Here is a 22,874-nt window from a genome sequence, read left to right on the forward strand (position 1 = left end):
GGGTATATGTATAAATATATTTATTGAAGAGAAGAGTCCGTCTACAGGATATTTCTCAAGTGTTCAAAAATTGACAGAACAGGTTATAGTACAATCAACGATTATTTATTAAGCAACGACATACATGAAATGCATACCTACAAGGCCTTGGACTCAGCTCCTCTGTCTGTCTGTCTCCTCACAGTCAGTGCACCTCAGGAAGAAAGAGCCCTGATAGTTGAGAGCTGGGCATATTTATCTGACTCCAATGCCTCCAATTCTACTCCTTCGTATCTCTTCCCTAATAAATCTTCTCGTGGACGGGTCCATAGGCCTGTTACTTCTCATCTGTCGGTATGTTTTAAAAAAGGTTATGTGAATCCCGTGACCGGGGTTCTAAATTATAAGCTGTGACCCTTTACATCTTATTAAAAAGCACCTACATTATGCAGCTTGTACATATCAGTGGTTAACGCTTGAGCATCAGCACATAGGTAGTTTGCAAAAACATGAACTCTCCCCCTCTAAACTTGTGGACTTACAGCCCTGAACTTTTTACCTCGTGATGGAACATGGTCAAAGCTCTGTATCTCTTTAATATAAATAATATCTTCAGATTGATTGATGCGTATGTGCAGGAATGTCAAAGTAAAAAAAGAAGTAATGATTCACTCAAAGTTTTGCAGATCAGTTTTAATTTCAGTGCAGCAATAAGTCAACACACAGTGAGATATAATGATAAATAAAAGTGGCTGCTTTAAGCTCTACACTACATTTGTCATCTCACAAGTCCCTCGTCACGATTAAACATCTTATACAGGTTTAAATCTCTACCGTTTCCCTTCGTTTCCTCAACCCCAAAGTGTCCGTTTGCCATATGTTTTATATACGAGTATCTATTTATCCAGCTCACTGACACGAATGGCTTGATGACGTTTATTGTTCTTTTTCAGCAGTTATCCATGCACCACATCTACAATGATATATTCCACCAAGCTGCAGTGTCACAGAGTTAAATAATATTCGGATAAACATTGTGTCCTTTATTTATTTTTTGTTGTTTTACTTCATATACACAAGTGGGGAACCCGGAGGCTTCAGCAGAATCTGGAGGAACAACAAGCTGACGCAGCGAGGGGTTGCAGCAGTGACGAGAAAACAGACGACAAGAACTTCCTGTTGCACCAGTCCCTGTGACCGAGGACACTGAGGACATGTCTTCAGTCAGGTTTACTTATAACGGCATGAAGTAGAGGTTTTCTTTCTTCTATTTTTAAGGCTGATTCAAATATTTTTGGACTGCTTTTTAGGCAGAACAATTACATGAATTTAATTTTTAAAAGCACTAAAGGAATGTAATAGTCTTCACCAGGAGGGCATGTGTGGCACCAGACCGTGATTTCATTGAACGGTTGAACAGATGAGATTTGTAAGGGCTGACTTACATATCTTGTTGACCATTTTAAGCCAAAAAAACCTCAATAAATTACAGTGGAAAAACTTTATTTATCTTGGTATTCCTCGTCAGAATGACTTCGGACCAGAAAGTGAGGAAGTTATGTCTGAATATTTGAATTATTCTTAAATAGTCTGAAATTTGCACAGAGTTTGGTTGGCGGCTGGTCATTAAACACAAAAGGAATTAAGTATTCTAGACCAGAATAACATGCCGGTTATCAGACCATAATGTAGGGGGATCAAATATAAAATAAAATATAACAATCTGATGAATTGAATGTTATTTTCCTTAAATAGTCAGAAATCTGCACAGAGTTTGGTAAGTGGCTCAGCTGTCTTATGTCCCCGGCACCTAAGGGGCTTTTGAACAGGTTTGGCTGTAAATCAAACACAAGACTTGCTCAAGCGATGTGTTTGTAGTTCTTGTTTCTCTTGTTTTTTTCTGTGTGTGGAAAGGTGGTGCTTTTAAAACAGCAAAAGTGTCGCATGCAGCCTGAGGGTGAAGCGCAGAGGACGGGGTAACTCTGACAGGTCTAAGGCCTCAGAGGTGATGAGCGAGGTTGGTGACCGCCGTCAGACGCCGTACTGAATTGGTGAGGTATATTTGAGCCGTGAAGGGGAGGCTTCAGAGCAGTGAAACACGCGACTACTGGAAGTGCACACAAGAAAACTGCAGCGAGCGTGAGCACAGTCCGTAGCAACGTCCACCCCCAGCTGTCCGATCGATGGAGGGAAAAAAACAAAAACAGAGCGACAGGCTAAGTGTTTATGGGTTATAATATCAGTCGTTGATGGGCGTTTTCTTCTTTTTTTTGTAGCTAAGCAGGATAATTCCATCAGAATTGAGATAAACACACAGGAACCATCAGACAGAAAGAGAGAGACTCCCAAACAGTGTTCAAGTACACGGCTACAACCATTAACATCTCACTAGCTAGTCCTCACTGAAGATGCTACACAGGGTCACGCAACAGTGTCGGTTTTTTTTTAATTTTTCTTTTTTAAAGTCTTTTTACTGCTTCCCCTCCAGATAAACTGCTACAGAGAGGCGCTCCACTCCCTCCACCAGTCGGATCTATTTACAGAAAATTTTACAAAAAGCGGGGGATGAGAGAGATTAAAGCGGGCGATACTTTGAGTTATAGTTTTGTGGCAGTGCAGCTGGGAAATAAAGCTCCAACAGGAAGGAGGTGAGATGAGGAGGACGAATGACCTCCGGGAAGTTTGTAATGCAAGAAAAATATCTATTGTATTGAACTCACGTCGAACTCACGTATCTTTGTAGCCAAATTCTTAAATTCGCCGAAATTTGCACAGAGTTTGGTTGGTGGCTGTGTCAAAAAACAACGAGCAAGAAACTGTAGATGTTTAGTATATTTCATACCAGGCTCCAGACCATAATGTAGCAGCATGAAATAAAATCTATTACTGAATGAATAGATTGTGATTTTCCTTAAATACTCATAAAAGTGAACAGGGTTTGGTTGAACACAAAAGGAACCATCAAGTGTTTACAGTAGTTTTACCTTCCTGGACTTTTTCCTTTGACGACATGCAACAACTTCCTTCTCTGTCACACAGCCAGTGAATATATAGATATATATACGTGACATTATTTGCATGATTTATTTTTCCCGTGTTTGTGGGAGTCTGAATGTCCCCTCTGCACTGCCTCAAAGGCCAGAAGCTAACCGCTAACGCGAGGTTCAGGAACGCGGATGTGAGAACGAGACGTTCGGCTTTTGCTCCTCGTGGAAAATGTTGATTGTTTGTCGTTGCTGCAGACGGGCGTGTGTGTCTGTTCGTCCTGTTCCTATGGAAACTAGCTGCTGAGGGAGAGAGAGACAGAGCGAGAGAGAGAGAGAGAGAGAGAGAGAGAGAGAGAGAGAGAGAGAAATGAGAGAAATGATATAAAATCAATTTAAATAGGATAATATACAATACAATAAATTAGGATAAATTAAGCTTAATTTAAATAAGGTAAAATACAATAAGGGGTCTCTACCTGCTACTGGACGTCCAGTTTGCTCGGCCCGACGCTGTGGATAAGCTGGGAGGATTCGGAGGCGGCGCTGTACGCCTGAATCAGCAGGTTCTTGTTGAGGTCGCCGACCCCGCTGCCGGCCTGCAGTTTGGGGTACGGCGCCGTGTCGCTGCCCGGCCGCTGGCCGCCGCGGCCGTGGGCCTCCAGGTCCATCAGGTGCTCCAGGGTGCAGCCCTCCGAGCCCTCGGTGAGCGGCGAGAACTCGTGAGCGCTCGGCTGCTCGTCCCTGGACACTGGACTGATGGAGACAGATGGAGAACTTAAAGACACAATGGTGACAGAGACAGGGTTTTAGTTTTATTAACTCATTCACACACGTTTTTATTTAGGTTTCTTTACGGTAGAGGCGTGCGACAGAATGAGATCGGGGATGAAAGCTGTCGCCATGTTTCTGTGCCAAAAAAACCCCCCAAAAACTTTTAAAGCTGCATTCTCTCTACTGACAACCAGGGGGCGACTCCTCTGGTCACTTTCTGTTTCCTGGTTGCAAAAAAAAAGAACATGGCGACGCCCGTAATCCAAGATGGCGACGGCAAAACGTCCACAAAGCAATGAGAGACACCACTATGACGTCGTCCACTTCTTACACATTCAGTCTTTTGGACGAGCAGCGTGTGATGACCATGAAACCCAAAAAGTCTGATCGGCACACGAGGACTCATTACAATGAAGACAAAACATGGTGAACAAACTTGGTTTTACTCACAAAAACATGCAGATTCAAATGTTAAAAAATGTGACGTTCAAAGCCGGAGACAAACGCAGACGTCTCACCTGACGTCCATCGACTGGACTCCGTCCGAAAGCTCGTCCACGAAGCTCTTGTTCTCCAGCGGCCCCAGCAGGATGACGGGCGCCTCAGCCGGAGGCGGGGCCTCGTCCTCCGAGGGGACCGCCCCCTCCGGCCTCGAGTCGGCTGCGAACACACAGCCAAGAAGTTTAAGACCGTGTTTGAGTCGTAATAAGAACCCCAAATTAATTCCAATCCTTGTGTTTATTGTATGTATTTGTTCAGCAAAGTCTTGGGAACAAAATGTACATTTGCAAAGAAATCCCTTTTAAAAGATATTTTGATCATAACTATGAACATCCAGCCCTGCTGCAGTGTGCGTTTGGTGTCGCTTCCCCTTAAAGCCACCAGGAGGCGCTACTGTCCCGCCTGAGCGACACTGCTGACTCACACTGCAGCTGAGACTCCTTTCATTACAGAGAAAACTAATTATTCTGCAGGAACAAAATAAAACAAACAAGTGCTATGAGGAGAAGACAACAACAACGAAAACAACAACAAAATAAATAAAAAATAAAACAAATCAGAGAGCAGAAAGGCGTATTAAAGACGGGCTCTGTTTATCCGTTTAACCTCAAAGACATCAAATTTTATAATGCAAATCCAGATAAACATTTGATTATTATTATTGTTTTATACTTTTTTTTCTCTTTGAATTTAAATCTCAACTCACAAAAGTATAAAATTGTGAAACATTGATGTTTTAGTACCTGTGTAGATATGAATATACTCCTTTTTCTGTTTGTTTTTTGTGACCTTAGTGTCCTTAAACTGTATTTTCTCATCATTTATGTGTGTGTGTGTGTGTGTGTGTGTGTGTGTATGTGTGTGAAGCTACCTTCATGTGTTCTGTCTGTGCAGCTGATGTTTACCTGCACCCTTCACATTACGTCAGTACAGAAAGCAGCGTGATGCGTTCACTGCTCACCTGCAGCGCCGGACAGCGGCTCCGCTTCGCTCTTCCGTGTTCTCTTCATGATCTCCTCAATTCTCTGCGGAAACAGACGCACGAAGAAGAAGAACAGTTGTGAAACACGCGCGCCTTGGTTTTTTAATCATTCTTGAGACGCAGGTGAAGAAGAAGAAGAAGCCGGCTGGATACCTTCTTCCTCTGCAGCCTCTCCTGCTCCTCCTGGATGTGCAGCAGCTCTCGTTCCTGCCTCTTCCTCTCAGCCTCTCGCTGGGCGCGCAGGCAGGCCTCCTCCCTCTGAAACACACCGGCAACCTCCACTCAATCACCTCCTCCTATTATATATATACATCTATCTAGCGTCTTACACTTCACGCTGCACTGGTCAACGTTAAAGTGATCGTTGCAGCTGTAGACCAGCAGCTCCAGTGTGTTCCGAGAGGTTAAATCACTGTTTTTGTGAATGGAGTCTGGTGGGAGATAACGGCTCCACTTCCCGTCATAAAGGTCTGACCGACAGCAAGTTAAAGAGGTGACGATATCATAAATACAGCGTTCACTTCAACTGATATCGATTGTTTTAGGTGTTTAGAAACATCTCTTTACAACTGAGGAACTGAAGCCGCTGTCTCCATCGACGCTCTCTCTAAAGACACCAGACTCTATTGACAAAAACAGTGATTTTTACCTCACAGCACACAAAGAGCTGCGGGTGTGCCGCGGCATCGATGGGTGAGTTTGTTTGTGTGATTGTGTGTCTTTTGGCTGAACTAAATCTTTCAAAGCGTCAGACACTGTAACACAAACGAACCAACAGAGGCAGAAGTAGAGCAGCAGCTCCTGCGTTCTTAGAGGTTAAATCACTGTTTTCGTGAATGGAGTCTGGTGGGAGATCTGACAGCAAGTTAGAGAGGTGAAAATATTATAAATGCAGTGTTTACTTGAACCAATATTGATTCTTTTAGGCGTCTAAAATACGTCAACAACAAACCTGAAGTCAAAGAAATGACAGGTAAACAATCACCTCTCTGTCCAGTTGGTCCTGCATGTCCTTCCATCGCTGCTCCTTCTGCCGTCGCTCCTCGTCCTCCCTGCTCCTCCTCTCCTCCTCCCGCCTCCCCCTCTCCTCTTCAGCCTGCAGCGCCGCTCTCTCCTGCCTCTCCTTCGCCTCCTGCTGCCTCCTCGTCTCCTCCTCGGCCCTCAGCCTGAAGGAGACAACGCCGACGCAGAGGAGGTTTGAGCCACGCAGGCCACCGTACCACAAGCATCCTCCTTCCTCTCAGTTTATGGATTCAGTTTGTCGGTTTTTAAATGTACTTTCTTTTGGTGTTTTGCGATATATATTGAGAATATTTGAGACAAAATGTATTATTACATAGTAAATGCTGACATTTCTATTGTGAGAATTACCAGAATGAAAAGGAAGGAGCTGAAAAACATGTTCCAGAGGAATTTACCTCGTTATCTTGGTGTAAATACAGTTAAATAAAATTTGAAAAAAATAATAAAACCACTACAAAAGTAGAAAAAAATGACAAGAAAAAGAAGAAGAAGAAGAAGAAGAAGAAGAAGAAGAAGAAGAAGAAGAAGAAGCAGAAGCAGAAGAAGAAGAAGAAGAAGACTCCACCAATGGAAGTGAAGTCGTACCTCTCGTCCTCCTGCCGCTGCTTCTCCTCCTGCTCCTTCTGGATTCGGGCCACACGGCGTCTCTCGGCCAGCAGCCTAGACGCCTCCTCGGCGTCCGTCGTCCCGCCGACGCTGCGGCCCGTCGGCGTGCTCGGAGACTCTAGGAACCGTTGTTATTATTAATAATGATTGACTTCCTGTCAAGGGACTCGTCCCTGCAGGACGGTGATCTCTCTCTTACCGGCGTTCAGCTCTCTGCTGGTGGATTTGGGGATTTTTTTCTCCGAGGGCTCAGATTTGGTGCATTTCCTCTCCAGGGTGCCGTGACCTTTGACCTCGGGGTGACCCCGGTCGTCGGTGCCGGGGGTGGAGGCCCTCTGCCTCAGCGGGGAGGGCGGGTACTGGCCGGGGGAGCAGGGCGACTGGGCGCGGCTCCTGTTGGACCTCACCCTGAAAAAACAGCAGGCCGAGCCAGGTGAGGAGTGTGTGTGTCTGTCTGAGTGTGTCTGTGTGTGTGTGAGTGTGTGTGTGTGTGAGTGTGTGTGTGTGTGTGTGTGTGTGTGTACCGTTTGGGCGTGGCGGGGCCCTTGCTGTTGGCCCTGAAGGAAGAACTGCGGGCCGGTGCGTTTGGGTTTTCTCCCTAAAAGTCACAAATAACCACAAGACAACATGTTTTAAAGAAGCAGTGAAACAGTTTCTCAAACATTTGTCTTTCGTTGGTTTGTGAATGTTTTGAAGCCTCCAGTCCAGCATTTTGTCCGTGTGTGTGTGTGTGTGTGTGTGCGTGTGTGTGTGCGTGCGTGCTGACCGTAGGTGTTTTGGCTCTGGACGTCTCCTCAGGGAGTCCAGCGATGCTCCTGCGGTTGGAGGAACTTCTGTTCGGTCTGTGGTTGCTGGGGGAAGCTGTTCGATGGGACACAAAAGACACTGACGGGTCACGAAACAACACACACACACACACACACACACACACACACACACACACACACAAATGGACACACCATGATGTGGACACAAAAAAGTCATAAACACTCAAGCAAAATAATCACAACAAATAAAAGAGAAGCGTATTAATATATATACATATATATATATATATATATATATATATATATATATATATATATATATATATATATATATATTTATATATATATATATATATATATATATATATATATATATATATATACACACACTGGTATATTTGCATGTAGTACTGCGAGGCCCTGGAGTACCTGTAATACTGCGAGGTCTTGGAGTACCTGTAGTACTGCGAGGCCTTGGAGTACCTGTAGTACTTACTTACCTCTCTCAGGTGAATGGAGGGCAGCGTGCGAGTTGGAGAGCTGCTTGTTGATTGGCTGATCCATCGCGGGCGGAGACAGGAAGTCACCAACTGATGAAATGAAGAAAGAACACAGTGATGTGAATGAGAGGTCGGACTGTAACCCGAGGAGGATGTGAATGTCACGTTCGATGACCCCGGGAAAAACGAACGCCCGTCACGCGACAAACGCAATACCGCCACCTCACGCGGAAAATAATCCGGTCGATACGCCGAATGAATTAACCTTGATGCTGCGAGGACCCGCTGTCCCACGAGGCTGGGAGTTTCCTACGGTGCCTGAAGGCACCGCGACAACATGCACAACCTGATCACTGTGAATCAGCAGATTAGGTATATGTGATTTATTTTATACTACCTTTACAGTTTCCCCAACACGCTGAGAGTGTTAACTGTGCTCCAAAATGATAATGTTGTCCTAAATGTTCTCTTTTTCATCAGAAAGAGACATTATGGGTTTTATTTGCCTCAAATGAGAAGATCAATACCGCTCTCATGTCAGGCATCAGCTGTTTAAACAAACTGATTTGATTTGTTTTAACAAAAACACCTTGGCCCTCTACAATGTGATTATTATTGTTGTGCATGTAAACAACATGATACATAAATGTTGTGCTAATGTAACGTTTAATGGCGTCATAATTAACTGAAGCTTTGGCTCCTCTTTCTCTTTTTTTTTAGGATTTCTCTGCATCTTCTGCAGTTTCCTGCAAACCGAACACGTTGATTCAAGATTCAAGATATTTTTTTTATTGCCATATGCAGAGATAACAAAGGTAGATAATTAGGTCAAAAAAATAATTACGAATAGAAAAAACATTGCTATAAATGTATAAAACTAATCTTTGTTGGAAATTTAGTAAAAGTGAAAGTTTTGGTGAAACTGCTCACGGGTTTGGAGCAAAGTGAGAAAAAAAACATGGATTACTGCAGCGGCTGCTTCTGAAATACCAACTGGGATGATTGGAAATGTGTGTGTGTGTGTGTGTATGTGTGTGTGTGTGTGTTGATCTGATCTTGGTGGGGTGTAATAAGTTTTACAGACAGCTACAGGGTGAATGTCTGGTATGATATACGGTATGTGTGTGTGTGTGTGTTTGGGTGTGTGTTGCTCCCTGCAGAGAATGATATGGCTGCATCACTAAACACGGCCCTGGGCCAGGAAGACAGGAAGTGGAGCAGCCCTTTGTTGTGATAATGGGCGGGGGGGACGGGGGAGACGATTTCTGCCCGGCAACAAAAATATATCAGAAGAAAATTAGGGTTAAATTTGCCTTATTTGGGTGTCGACCCCAAATCTCTGCAAACAGGAAGTCAAGACCCTTTCCACGGGGTACCTGCATCTGTTGTGCATGTTGTGTATGTTGTGCATGTTGTGTATGTTGTGCATGTTGTGTATGTTGTGCATGTTGTGTATGTTGTGTGTGTTGTGTATCTGGTGTGTGTTGTGTATCTTGTGTATCTTGTGCATGTTGTGTATCTTGTGTATGTTGTGTATCTTGTGCGTGTTGTGTATCTGGTGTGTGTTGTGTATCTTGTGTATGTTGTGTATCTTGTGTGTGTTGTGTATCTTGTGTGTGTTGTTTATGTTGTGTATGTTGTGTCTGTTGTGCATGTTGTGCATGTCGTGTATATTGTGCATGTTGTGTATCTTGTGCATGTTGTGTATGTTGTGCATGTTATGTTGTGCATGTTGTGTATCTTGTTCATGTTGTGTAACTTGTGCATGTTGTGTAACTTGTGCATGTTGTGCATGTTGTGTATGTGCACGTGAAGCATGTTTTGGCATTTATAGAACGGAAAGAGTAAATATATTGAGAGAAAAAGAAGATTTTACAGCGACACAGAACACACACACCATGTACACACTCCAGGGTGATAAAACAGTACAAACACATGCCAGACAGCTGCAGGTGAGACAGGTGAAGAGGGAAAGGGGGGGGAGGGGTATGAGCGTGGCACACAGAGTCATGTGATCTGTACCGTTACGGGTTTGTCTGGCGCTGGAAGCAGGAAGCTCATTGGGCTGAGCGGAGCCAATGGCAGGGCAGGGCGGGGTCTTAGGGTTACCTGGGCAGCAGGTGAAGCAAGAGCGGAGAAAGCAAAGCGTTACACACTCACACACAGTCGTACGCCTGCGTCACCGACACACAAACGCGTGACGCAACAAACACACAGCGGACGCACAAGATCCCCCAGCAGGAAGTGACACGTCTGAACCTCGTTCAACAAAGATAACCCAAAGATAACACCAGTAAAACAAAGATAACACAAAGATAACACGAGTAAATCAAAGATAACACAAAGATAAGACACGTAAAACAAAGGTAACAAACATAGAATAAAGATAACAAAAAGATAAAAAAGATAACTCAAAGATAACCCAAAGATAACACCAGTAAAACAAAGATAACCCAAAGATAACACCAGTAAAACAAAGATAACACAAAGATAAGACACGTAAAACAAAGATAACACAAAGATAACAAACATAGAATAAAGATAACAAAAAGATAACTCAAAGATAACACAAAGATAACACGCGTAAAACAAAGATAACACAAAGGTAACATCCACATATATCGGATAAAGGCAGTTTTACACTGGATTCAGAGAGAAATACGCAGCACACGCACACACACACACACACACTTTAGTGAGTCCCTGTCTTTTAATCGAGCTGTAAGATGAGACCGCTGCTGTTTCTGCTGCAGTGAGCGTCCTGCCGGGGCCCGACTGATCCCGGAGCAGCCGCTGGGCCGCAGCGGCCGGCCCAGCGGCTGCGTGGGCCCTGATCCCGGGTCAGCGCCGGGACGGGTACGAAGGACGGGCTCGTGAATAATGGATGGCGTTACGAACGCACCGCAGGACGCTTAGAGCCGAGGCTGCCGGCGGAGGCCGGGGGATCTCGTCAACAACAACGGAGAAAAAGAAAAGAAAAGAAAGAAAGAAAAGAAAGAAAGAAAGAGGACGATGCGACGTGAAAAGAGAGCGAGAAGCTCGCAGGCAGCCGTCGGCCTCGTGGCGCACTCCGTCTGTTTGTGTCAGAGGCCTCGGTGCGTTCAAGGTTAGATGTGTAACTCTTCTGGGAACTGGAGCCGCCTCCGAGCTTGGGGAATAAAACAACAGAGCGACAGCAACACACGCACACACACACACACAAACACACACAGACGCTAACACACACACGCAAACATACAAACACACACCTGTAGCAGATTTAAAGCAAAACCAGCAGCTAACAGCAGCAGCTGAAGCTTCAGTGTGTCTGACTACACACAGATGATAAACAGACACACACACACACACACACACTGCCACACACACACACCGCCACACACACACACACACACACACACAGGCTCCTAACCCTGTGAGGTTGAGACACAAAGCAGCTCCTGCATTGCAGCCTCCACACCCTTTTCCGTCTGCTGCCCTTCTCCTCTCTTCAGCACCACTTCTCTTGTTTATCTTCGTCACATCGTCATCCTCTGCTTTTGTCGTCCCCACCCTTTCATCCCCACCTCCCCCACCCGACCTCCAGACCTCCAGCCTCCCCACCCCCCTCTCCTCCTCTCCTCCCAGCCCCCCCATCAGTCTCCGCCCAGTTGCTCCCTCCTGTTCCACATCTCAAACCATCCCTTCCACTGACATCATCGCCAATGCCAACAAAAAAAAAAAGGCCCATCGTACTCACCCTCCACTCCGTCCGGCGGTCCTCCCCATGTCCAGCGTTTTGGCCGGTTATCCAGGTGCTCTCCTCCTCCTCCTCGTCTCTCGGGGCCTCCTCCTCCTCCTCCTCCTCTCCGGCGGACCAGGGCCTCCAGCCTCTCCTGCTCGTTGCGTTCGGAGACGGGGAAGAACAGACACTCTCTCACCGAGCCGTCGCTGCGCCGCCGACTGCCCGGCGACGCGCTCGGCGACGGCTGCGCGGCGCTAAACGCCTGCAGCAGCCTCGCCCCGCCGTCCTCCATCGCCTGTCTGCGTCTGCCGGAGTCACCGGCGCTCGATGGCTGACTCGTCTCCTCTCAGCGATACACAACGCAGCTGCTCCCCCTCTCGCTCGCTCGCTCTGCCTCTCCTCTAGGTAACACTGACTCCCCCCATCTCACTGCTACCTCACACATTGTTCACCCCTCCCTCCCTCTCTCTCTCTCTCTCTCCCTCTCTCTCTCTCTCTCTCTCTCTCTCCCCCTCTCTCTCTCTCTCTCTCTCTCTCTCTCTCCCTCCCTCTCTCTCTCTCTCTCTCCCTCTCTCTCTCTCTCTCTCTCTCTCTCTCTCTCTCTCTCTCTCTCTCTCTCTCTCTCTTAGTCCATTTCACAGAGCAGTTTAGTCTGACAGGAGGGGACAGAATGCAACCCGTTACCACCCACACACACACACACACACACACACATGCATGAACACACACACACACACATGCATGAACGCACACACACGCATGCATGAACACGCACACACACAGACTGGGTGGATTGGATATTGATACTGGTTGCATTGGTCTTTATATGCAGCGCTCCTTCTCACTACTTTCTCCTGCCTCGTCTCTACACAGTATAATGTACTATATGATATATTATAACACAGTATAATATACTACAACACAGTATAATATACTATAACACAGTATAATAATAAATAACAATAAAATAATGAATAAAATAAAATAATCACATGAATTCATTTAGTTTTCATAATTCAAAATGATTATTAAAGATAATTCCGGTGGTCTTTCTCTGAATCATGGCTTCATATTCAATACATTGTTTATTAGAATTTTGGCTTTAAAACAGCTATATATATATATATATATATATATATATATGTATATATATATATATATACATACGTATATGTAAATATATATATATGTATACATATGTATATATATATATATATATATATATATATATATATATATATATATATATATATATATATATATATATATATATATATATCGCTGAAGGTGCATGCTTGCAGAGTCACGCACAATCTGCAAGAGGGAGGAGTTCAGAGTGAAGAGGGAATTAAATAGAGACAGCAGTATTGTAAAATGAGGGGGTGGGGGATCTATATATATATATATATATATATATATATATATATATATATATATATATATATATATATATATATATATATGTACACACAGACATATATGGATAAGCCAAATGCAGCATTTACTTTCTTTTTCTGCATAAAATTGAGCATTTCTATGAGAACGTTTGGTTGGTAGAAATTGTGGTTTCTTTGTGTTCACTAACAATGAATTGACTAATCCATAATAATAACATAAATAATCTGATACAGGTGTGTACTGGAGTACACAGAAATACATAAAAGGTCCATGTTGAATATTAATCCTCAATACTTTTACATTTTGAAGTAATTCATCAAAGAACAAAATGCCAAATATACAATAATATTTTGCATCTATTTTTATCGACCGTCTGTTCCCGTAAACGTAACCCGTGATACGTTGACAGCGATGATGTCATCGCCCCAGTGAGGCTGACCAATCAGCACGTCATTGGGTTATGCATATGAGCGTGCTGTTAGCACGCGAACAGGCCTTTCAATCAATGCAGCCGGCGGCCTCTAACTCTCTGAGGACCAGACCGGCCCTGACCGCAGGGGCTTATTAACCCTTCGTGTGCTGTTCAGAGTTTTAATGGAGCTGAGAGGGTTACTGCTGGATGAGAATAACATGAGTCAATGGTTCTCAGCCAAGTGACGCCCACATGAGTGTCCTTCATGTTTCAGGCTGCTACGAATAAAACACAGACTCACCACCAACGACACAATCTGATTTCACCCAAAATCATCTGCTGCGTTCTCTCTCCTGACCACCAGGGGGCGACTCCTCTGGTTGTATAGAAGTCTATGCTTCATGTGTTAAAGCTGCATTCTCTCTCCTCTAATCTATATACAGCCCAGCAGGTCGTGTTTCAGGTGAATGCACTCGACTGGTCGACTGACAGAAAGTCACTCGAGCTCCTGCACTAATTACTCGCTTTCCCTTAAACTCCGGTTAACAACAGGAAGCCCAGTTATAGATCGACACGATTAATTCAGCAGCAAGAGACAGAGCGAGAGAGAGAGAGAGAGAAAGAGAGAAAGAGAGAAGAGAGAGAGAGAGAGAGAGAGAGAGAGAGAGAGAGAGAGAGAGAGGGAGGCAGGTGGACGTTTTAGTTGTGTTGGGGCTGATGTGATATTTTAGTATCTTATTATTATATTCTACGATCAAATCAACAGTTTCAGTTATTGTTTATTGTGTAATACTGGACCACTATTTAGTTTATTTATGATATATTTCCATGGCAGTGTTTTGATTTAATCTATTTTGGGTTAAAACAGCAACAAACAATACAAAAACAATAACATAAACAACTTCTAGACACTTTAGTCTGAACATGTAACACGGCTGTCAGCTTCCACCAACATGCAGTGAACGCATCGTCATCGCGCCGCGACCTCTGACCTTTTCTGCCTCATGCTGCTGCCGTCTCTTCTCCCCGGCAGCCGCCCGGCGCTGCTGCTCCTTCCGCTTCTGCACCTCCATCTTCCTCCCTCGCTCTTCGGCGCAGCGATCTAGCTGCTGCTGCGCGCGGCGGTCTTTTTCCCGCAGCGCCTCCTGCACCTCTGAACACACAAAAAACATCTTTAAACATTATAAAGGAACACTTCATCCTTCAGTTATCATCAACATTCAACATCTATACATAAAGGAACACATCATCCTTTAGTTTATCACTAACATTCAACATCTAGACATAAAGGAACACTTTATCCTTCAGTTCATCATCAACATTCATCAACACAAAAAGGAACTCTTCATCCTTCAGTTTATCATAAACATTCATCATCAACACATCTGGAGATACAAGTTTATATCTGGACAGGAAGTCACTGAAGCTGATATAATAAAAAGTACAATATGTACCTTTGAGGTGTACAGTAAAAAGTACAATATGTACCTCTGAGGTGTAGTACAGTAAAAAGTACAATATGTACGTCTGAGGTGTAGTACAGTAAGTAAGTAGAGGTCTTACCTGGCGGGCCGCTGTGATTGGACGGTGATCGAGCAGGAGATGCGTTCCTACTGGCGCTCAGCGGCGCGGGGGGAGGGGCCAGCGCTGGGAATTTTTGGGAGAAGACAGCCAGACATGAGTCATGTTTCAAAAACACAGCTAAAGAAAGAAATATATCTATAAATATGGCGTCCAAGTGGTATAAATCTCCTGTCAGAAAGCCACCACCATATTGCCCCAGCGCTAAAGGGTCAGGGGTCAGGGGTCAGCGTGAGCTGTCAATGCAGGACCCTTGGGCCTTCTTCCTGTTCTGTTTCTAGTTCTTAAAGCGGCCATTAAAGCATTTCTGCACACATGCACACACACACTTATTAGATATGCTAATGCATGCAAATCTGAAGTCCCAAGTGCTTCCTCTTGACTCAGAAATGACATCACATGCACAAAAAAAAGATAAATCAGCTGAATCACATGTTGTTTTATTTAAAGGCCGTAATAGCTGGTGAGGAATGTGACATAAGAAGCTGCTGCATTAAGGAAGGAAGGAAAGAAGGTAGGAAGGAAGGAAGGAGGCTCGTTGGAAACTAAATGACAACATGTGTGGGGTATGAAAGATAACATGTTATGCAGCACATACCAAGACTGTATCTGACTACATGCACTCAAACTTCTCTTATATATGTATGTATGTATGCATATTATCTATGAATATTATTCAGTAAATGCATACTATATTCTGTTTGGAATGCAGCCATGTTATATGTATGTTATATGTTATATGTGTTGTCTGTGCACTGCGGCTCCCCATGCTGCAGTAACACAGATCAATGCACACTATTTCAAGAACCAGGAAGCTCGATGCTTTCCCCTCTTAGAGGTGACGTTATTATTTTAAATGTGAAGTTCAAAGCGCAGCATGATATTAAGGAGAACGCTGCTATATTTAAATATATAGATAGCTAGTCTCAGGGTTTGTCCCTCTAATTCAAAACTAGGTGTGTGCTTCTGTGTGCAAGTACAATACAAAAACACCCCGTTTCGTGCACATTTAATGGAAATAATCAACTCAATGGAAGCTTTTCCTCACCTGTCATGTCGGTGCAGCTTGGAGCCACTTCGGTCATTTCAAGCGGCCGTCGAATGTGTTCATTAGACGGACCAGACGGGAACCGGAGAGCCGAAGAGGGTCCACCGGTGCTCCACAATGACTCAGGGAAAAGAGGGAGGACAATATGATGCTAGGAGAGAGGAGAGGAGGAAAGAGGAGGATGGAGGGAAGGAGGGAGGAGGGGTAGGACCGTATGCGAAGAAACGGTTGGGTCTACTTTCTATCTACCTTAAGAAATACCGTTAGACATTGAAACAAATAAAACATATTTAAAATGGGGATGTAAAATGTATCTCTCGTTTTCTAAAGAAGATAAATACAAATGATTCACTCAAAAAGAATAAACTTAAATGAATGTTTCGTCGCGGTCACGTAGCTAGCTAGATATATGTCTGCAAAACAAACCTGTGAACCGCTTCACTCACAGTTGGCTAATTTACATATTAATGCGCCAAAAGAAGAAGAAAAAAATCACCACTTACGCCAGCTATGCGTCGCCTAGCAACCAGCTGCTCAAGAAGCTGGCGGAAGTAAAATTACAAGTAATAGTTTTATTGTTAATGCTTATTACCGTGTTATTTTTAAAAATGTTTTATCCATGTATGACATTATAAAATGAGGTATTTCAGACACACTAGATGTTAAATAAATTGTTTATTGAATATTCATATGCCTTATATTTTCATTACAAAGGTGTGTTGTCGCTCTCTCTCTCTTTCTGTCCCACTCTTTCTCTCCGTCTGTCCCTCTCTCTCTCTCTCTCTCTCTCTCACGTGCCTCCATCCGGCGCCGTTCCTTTGGATGTGATGGAGCGCACGTGCGAACCCCCCCAGCGACTGAGTTACGTCATCCTTTAAAGCAAACCGAGGCAGGCTGCTGTTGACGTGCAATATGGGTCACACACACAGACACACAAACACGCACAGCTCTAAAAATAACTACACAAATTATGTATTATTGTTTTGCAAAAATTACAATATTAAAAAAATCCCTTTATATTTGTATCTTTTAATATCATATAGTATGAGGCGAGCCTTCCTCATTAATGAAGGCTGAATTATTTGTCCTTGTTGGTTGAGATACTAGTTTTAGCTGGTTGAGCAGCCAAGAGTTCACAAACACAAACAAGCCAACCAATAGAAAACATTTAGACTCTTATTTTATTGTTTTATTTTCGGGGAGAGGAATCTGCTTCATGGTTCAATCCCCCAAAAAACGAGTTAGTGGAATAATGACGTTAAGAGGAAAAAAAAAAAGAGTGTGTTTTCATAATAAACAGCTTTCCAACCGTCTCAGCTACAAAAAGAAAAGAAAAAAAACATCAAAAAATAAATGGTTTATCTTTTTATTGACGAATCCAGAGATTCTGTACTTGTTGCTAAATTCCACAACAGTGAAATCAATATAAATACATTGTTAAAAAGATGCGTGTGTGTGTGCGCGCAAGATGTTGTGCAGTCACGGCAGGTGTTAGTTTATTTGATAATACAGAAGAAGAAAGAAAAAAAAAGAAGTGTGGATGAGATGAAAACTTTACTGTTTTGTTGATGTAGGAAGCAAAATAAAAAAATAAAATAAAAAAAAATAAAAAAAGAGGTGAAAACCTAAAAGATGTTCGCCCTGAACAGGCCGCTGCCGATCAGCCTCCAAACCGCGAGCGTTTTCCAAAGCGATGACGCAGACGGTCTCGTTTTTCATTCACGTCAACAATGAACTCCCCTCAAAGACAACAAGAACAACAAAGACGTCTGCTGGTGGGTCACGAACTGGAATAAATTGAAACGTTTTAATTGACTGTATTGGATTGGCAGAGGCTGATCTTAATTTTAAAAAATCATCATCATCGTCGTCATCATCGTCATCGTCGGGGTGGTGCGTCGAGCTTCTCTCGTAAAATCCTCCAGCAGCAAAGTCTTTAGATCTGGAGACAGAAAACATTTACACCTTAATGTTTGTTTACATACTTATCTTCTTTTTATTTCAGTTTTTACTCTCCGGACGTTTGTGATACGTTGTAGTAGGTAGTGTTGAATTATGGTGCGTTCAAGCTCCATTAAGTAAAAATGAGTTCTGGGTGAAGGGAATCTAGTAAAATGTAGTTTTTGGTCAGAAGCTGCATGTACATACATGAATATAAAACAGATATTAGAGATGAATATAAACACATATTAGAGATGAAGTGTGTTTATATAATATATAAATAAGTACTACAGATGATTTTCACAAAGTAAAAAGGGTCACATTTATAAATCCTGATGCTATAAAGTGACTTCAGAGCAGTTAAATAAACCACCAATGAGCGTCTGCATCGGGCAATATGATCAAAATATGATTAATTATACTTTCAGTATATAGAAAAATGAATGAACTTCACTCACTGTAAGAAAGTATTGATTTAAATTAGAAAAGTGTCCAATTTCACCCGTCTTTTAGGAGTTTAGACCACATTTAACTTGTTAAAGTCCATGTTTATAAGAAAACCTGCACATGAGACACGAGAGGAGCTCGTGGAGTAAAAGAGACGCTCACGTCATCAATGTCCTCGTCGTCGTCGCCAATGTCATCAAACTGGATCTCGTCGTCGTCTCCGGGCCCGAAGGTGTCTGTCTCGTTGATTTTGGCTGCGAGAAGGAAATAATAAACACGTTATTAATATCTAAACGTGAGCCACAGCCGCCTCGAGTGTTCATAAGCAGAGGAGCTCACCGTGCTCGGGCAGCTCGCCGTACGCTTTCAGGCTGCGAGCCTCGTCTGCGTTGTACTTCAGGATGACGTCGGCTTTGTTGTCCTGAAACAAGTTTAAAGAAATTAATTGTTTAAATGTGCAGTTATCCTAAAATAAACAAAAAGATTTTATTTTTGACTATGAAGAGGCACAACGTCTAAATAACAAGAGGTTGAAAAGAACGGTGGGAAAGACTTAAATATGAAATGAAAAAATAAATGATTTAAAAGTGTTTGTGCTGAGATTTAATATGAATAGAAACTACTATTAATGAAAAATAAGGAATTAAAAGAATATTTAATTGTTCTCTCTCTCTACCTCCTACAGCACATTCAAACTTATTGCTTCCATTTCAGACATGAAAAATATAATAAAAACATAACCGCTGGCGGCTACAGAAGCGCTGCCGCTCGCTCGTCTCTTCTGCTGCGTTCACACAAAGCGTTGAGAATATTCACAACGCTTTTGGTGTGAACGCAGCACAAAAGGGTCGGCCTGAAAACAGAGTGACGAGCGTCGGGGCAGAGCGACCAACGCACCTGGTAATCCCTCAATCCGACCAGGATGATGTCCGACGTGTTAATCCAGACCTGCAGAACAGAGGTGGAGAGATTAACCAGCAGCACACTTCATTCTACATTTTTATTTAGCATGACTCTTCCATGACTTTTGACCAAATTTTCACGACTTTGAACCAAATGTCCATGAGCAAACATTGTGTGAAATCAAACGCGTGCTATAAGTACGTGTCATTTAAGTGCTACTAAAGTGCTACACTGCACTTTGTGACACACACGCACGCCGGCTGACGGACTCGTCGAGAAAGCGCAGGCTCAGCATTACGTCGGCTGGGTTTCCCTGTGTGTGCCGGTCAAAGGGGGCTTCGGCTCTCCTACCTTTTTCCGGAGTTTTCCTCTGATGTGGCAAAGCCGCTTGGTCCCGTCGAAGCACATGGCCTCCAGCCGGCCGTTCCCCAGCATCTTGATCACCTGAGCGTACTCTGGAGGAGCAGAGGTCATGAGGAGGTCACAGGTTTAAACAACCAATATAGGAAATAAAAAGGCATAGATAGTTAACAAGGTGTTCCTGCTGTGTTTAATAGATAAGACACATTAATGTTTTAGGGCAAAATTAGCAATTAAGGTGAGATATATATTTAAAAAAAGGAGGAAAAAGCCGGCAGCTCGCACCAATCACCTGGTCGGTCATTCTGGTTTATGAGTATAAAATATAACTTTTAAACAGTAGTCGTATTAACAGAGCAACGCTTCAATTTATACCAATTTTATACTTTAATAGAAAAGCTGGATGAAGGCCAAAGGGGACACGATGCTTCTGTAAATGTACGAGTACAACAGAGAAGGAGGAGCCTCCTTAAAGACACATTTAGTCACATGACCAAAGCTTCTGTCGGTCTCCAGCTGGAAGCTGTTAAGCCTTCTGGGTGTTTGATATTCATCATCTGATCTGGCTTTTCAGAATCTGTGTACACAGACACGTTAGCAATAATAATTAAAGTCCAAATTCATGTCCAATTGCAAAACTATTAAAATATCTCCCACAAAATGAGAGAAACACACCGGTGCTGCTCACTGAAACAAGTCGCTGGATTTACTCGAACATTTGCAGTAAATGAGTCACATTCATGTTTTCTAAGAGGCTCTTAAGAATGGCAAACTCTTCCTTTAACCTTCTGACACTGAAAACCTGCTGCTGGAATTAAATCCAACAGAAATGTGAACAAAAAACAGTTTGATGTTCATATAAACAGCTGCAGCCCTACAATGTAAAAACAAACCATCGTTTATTACAAATTAATAACTAATTCATTGTTCAGCCGACGTTAACGAGTTATGAAAATGCTGCTAATGTTCTGTTGAATGAGTTAAAGCTCAACTCAAAAAGGTGAAGATTTCTTTGTCAAACAAATGGTCAAACCCGAGCTGAACCCACCCTGTCCGTCCTCCTTGAACACCAGCTCTCTCTTCTCAGACTCATTCTCGTTCTTTCCACGTCGACGATTCTTTCCTCCCTTTCCTGTAACAGACGGAAAAATATCCGTTAATCACAGAGTTACTCACATGTTCATTAACTACACATTCAATATATCAAATTTCGGTTGAATGTAAACAAGGGTATTTAGTAGTACTGTAATTAACGACAACTTTGAAGTACTTGTACTTTGTTTACACACATATTATAAACTACGATTTATTCGTACAAAATATATTAAGCGCTTGTAAGATGGCGCTCGTTGTAAAGTATAGTACTCCACAGTCTATAGAAGTACAGCTGGAACCTGAACTGAAAAACATTTGATAAATGTAGAAAACAATGAGATAAAGACTTAATGAAAAGTATTAGTAGTTAATAGCTCCACCTTAAACTACAAGAGTAACATCCTGATGTACATGAATGTGGGGATAATAACAATTGAAGTATAGAATATATAATACTATAACAGTCACAGTTATACTCAGGTACTCGTGCAGCGTGGTGTTAGTAGTTTTACTAACTAAATAAAGAAAAGGGATTTGAAGACTTCCTCCAATACTGCATATTACTCACTTTCAACATGTTTAAGTATTGTATCTACTTTCTTGCAGACTTATGTTTAATCAAAGGCTGTTAGACATAAATATTGTTTGTATTGTGTTAATGTTTTACTAAAGCAAAATAACATAAAATAAAGAATAACTGATACATAATAGCTAAACAAATAGAAATAAACATGAATATAAATAAAATCTCATTCATTCAATAATGTATATACTATATAACAGAATGACAGTCTAATGGGAATTTTTTTCTATTTTATTTCTACATTAAAAGTAACATTTCTCATGTTTTTACTCGAGTATTTAGCCTTTTTAACTTTAGAAAAGGATCTGAACAAGATTAGAAGAGAGGCTAACGTGTCCGTTGGCGGCGAGTTAGCTGCAATTTAGCTGATCTATGTGACATTACGTTCAAATTGGATGTTACAAAGAGTTTAATAACAAGGCACTTGGATACTTTACGTTATCGGGGCTTCATTGAAGTGAAATCAGAGTCCCAGATGTCACGGGGCACCCTGGGGTGGGGTTTAAACGGCGACTGGCTAGCTAGCTATAACAGCTAGAATGTTAGCTAGCCAACAGGCACAAAAGTGTTTAAAATCATGAATTATCTGAAAGTAACTTCTTTACTACCATAGCCGAATTTACATTTAGTGATTAGGTCACATACATGGGCATCTAACTGAACAAACTACTCTTAATTTGTGTAATTAAAAGACCAATTAAAAAAATAAAAACGCGCTAACTAGGGTTAGCTGGCCGGGTGTCACGTTTTGACTGCGTGCGTTTTAACGTCGCGCTCGAAAACGGACAATTAACATGGAAAAACACGTCTGACCTCATTTACTCACCTTTATTTTTGGGCATATTCTTCTCACGCCTCGGTCACGTTAGTTCCGCTCGGTAGAAACGACTCACGGATCCACAAAAACGGCACAACAGTCGGATCTAAATGGACTGAACTGAAGAGAAACGAGCTAGTCACCGCTGATACGCTCTGCCGGTTTGCGCATGCGCCTGCTGAAGCATTCAAAACCACGATGCTTTATTGTTATAGGTGATTGTTACAGCGACAATGATCTTTTTTCTCATGAAAAAAGATAAATAAATAGAATTTAAAGATAAGGCATATTTTTAAAGGATATTCTTCAATGATGCTAAAATTAAAATTGTATTTTTAACACTTTTATACAATAAATGTGTTTTACTGCTGTAATCCTGCATTTCCCCACTACGGGACTATTAAAGGATTATCTTATTTTTTGTTGTGATCATCTTGACTTAACCAAGCAAT

The 22,874-nt window shown here is 42.6% G+C and overlaps 2 protein-coding genes across 9 annotated transcripts; both read right to left on the reverse strand.

The window, feature by feature from the left end:
* Positions 1–654: 654 nt before the first annotated feature.
* Positions 655–16,738, reverse strand: map7d2b (MAP7 domain containing 2b). 8 transcript variants are annotated; one of them, XM_068581516.1, is made up of 17 exons: positions 16,703–16,738; positions 16,277–16,427; positions 15,211–15,294; positions 14,640–14,800; positions 11,853–11,988; positions 10,139–10,225; positions 8,117–8,206; positions 7,616–7,734; positions 7,374–7,447; positions 7,049–7,257; positions 6,829–6,967; positions 6,206–6,386; positions 5,374–5,478; positions 5,200–5,263; positions 4,256–4,397; positions 3,443–3,740; positions 655–3,266 (listed from the first exon to the last, which is right to left on the reverse strand). In XM_068581516.1, exons 2-16 carry the CDS (start codon positions 16,311–16,313, stop codon positions 3,446–3,448), a joined length of 1,923 nt encoding a protein of 640 aa, XP_068437617.1. In that variant the 5' UTR covers positions 16,314–16,427; positions 16,703–16,738; the 3' UTR covers positions 655–3,266; positions 3,443–3,445. The 8 variants fall into 8 exon arrangements, with proteins under 8 accessions (XP_068437617.1, XP_068437620.1, XP_068437618.1 ...); XM_068581519.1 differs by lacking the exon at positions 16,703–16,738 and having other exon boundaries at positions 7,616–7,710; positions 16,277–16,688; XM_068581517.1 differs by lacking the exon at positions 16,703–16,738 and having other exon boundaries at positions 655–3,263; positions 16,277–16,688.
* An 888-nt stretch (positions 16,739–17,626) lies between these two features.
* On the reverse strand, positions 17,627–22,585 carry eif1axb (eukaryotic translation initiation factor 1A X-linked b). Its single transcript, XM_068581662.1, has 7 exons — positions 22,432–22,585; positions 20,976–21,059; positions 19,919–20,022; positions 19,562–19,612; positions 19,004–19,085; positions 18,827–18,918; positions 17,627–18,218 (listed from the first exon to the last, which is right to left on the reverse strand). Exons 1-7 carry the CDS (start codon positions 22,445–22,447, stop codon positions 18,213–18,215), a joined length of 435 nt encoding a protein of 144 aa, XP_068437763.1. The 5' UTR covers positions 22,448–22,585; the 3' UTR covers positions 17,627–18,212.
* Positions 22,586–22,874: the final 289 nt, after the last annotated feature.

Source organism: Clinocottus analis, unplaced genomic scaffold (assembly GCF_023055335.1).
Source record: "Clinocottus analis isolate CAN_PGR_092001 unplaced genomic scaffold, fCliAna1.0.p SCAF_18, whole genome shotgun sequence".
Lineage (NCBI taxonomy): Eukaryota > Metazoa > Chordata > Actinopteri > Perciformes > Cottidae > Clinocottus > Clinocottus analis.

Bases quoted from the DNA above. Each gene is read 5' to 3' on its own strand.
- map7d2b (XM_068581516.1), bottom strand. From the start codon at position 16,313: ATGACCGAAGTGGCTCCAAGCTGCACCGACATGACAG. The intron at 7,735-8,116 runs GTAAGTAAGTAC...GTGACCCGTCAG, and splicing joins CCTCCATTCACCTGAGAGAG to TGTCTTTTGTGTCCCATCGA. The intron at 4,398-5,199 runs GTGAGCAGTGAA...GTGTGTTCGCAG, and splicing joins GCCGCTGTCCGGCGCTGCAG to CCGACTCGAGGCCGGAGGGG.
- eif1axb (XM_068581662.1), bottom strand. The intron at 20,023-20,975 runs GTGGGTTCAGCT...CTGCTCCTCCAG, and splicing joins GTTCAAGGAGGACGGACAGG to AGTACGCTCAGGTGATCAAG. The intron at 19,613-19,918 runs GTAGGAGAGCCG...TCTGTTCTGCAG, and splicing joins GAGGAAAACTCCGGAAAAAG to GTCTGGATTAACACGTCGGA.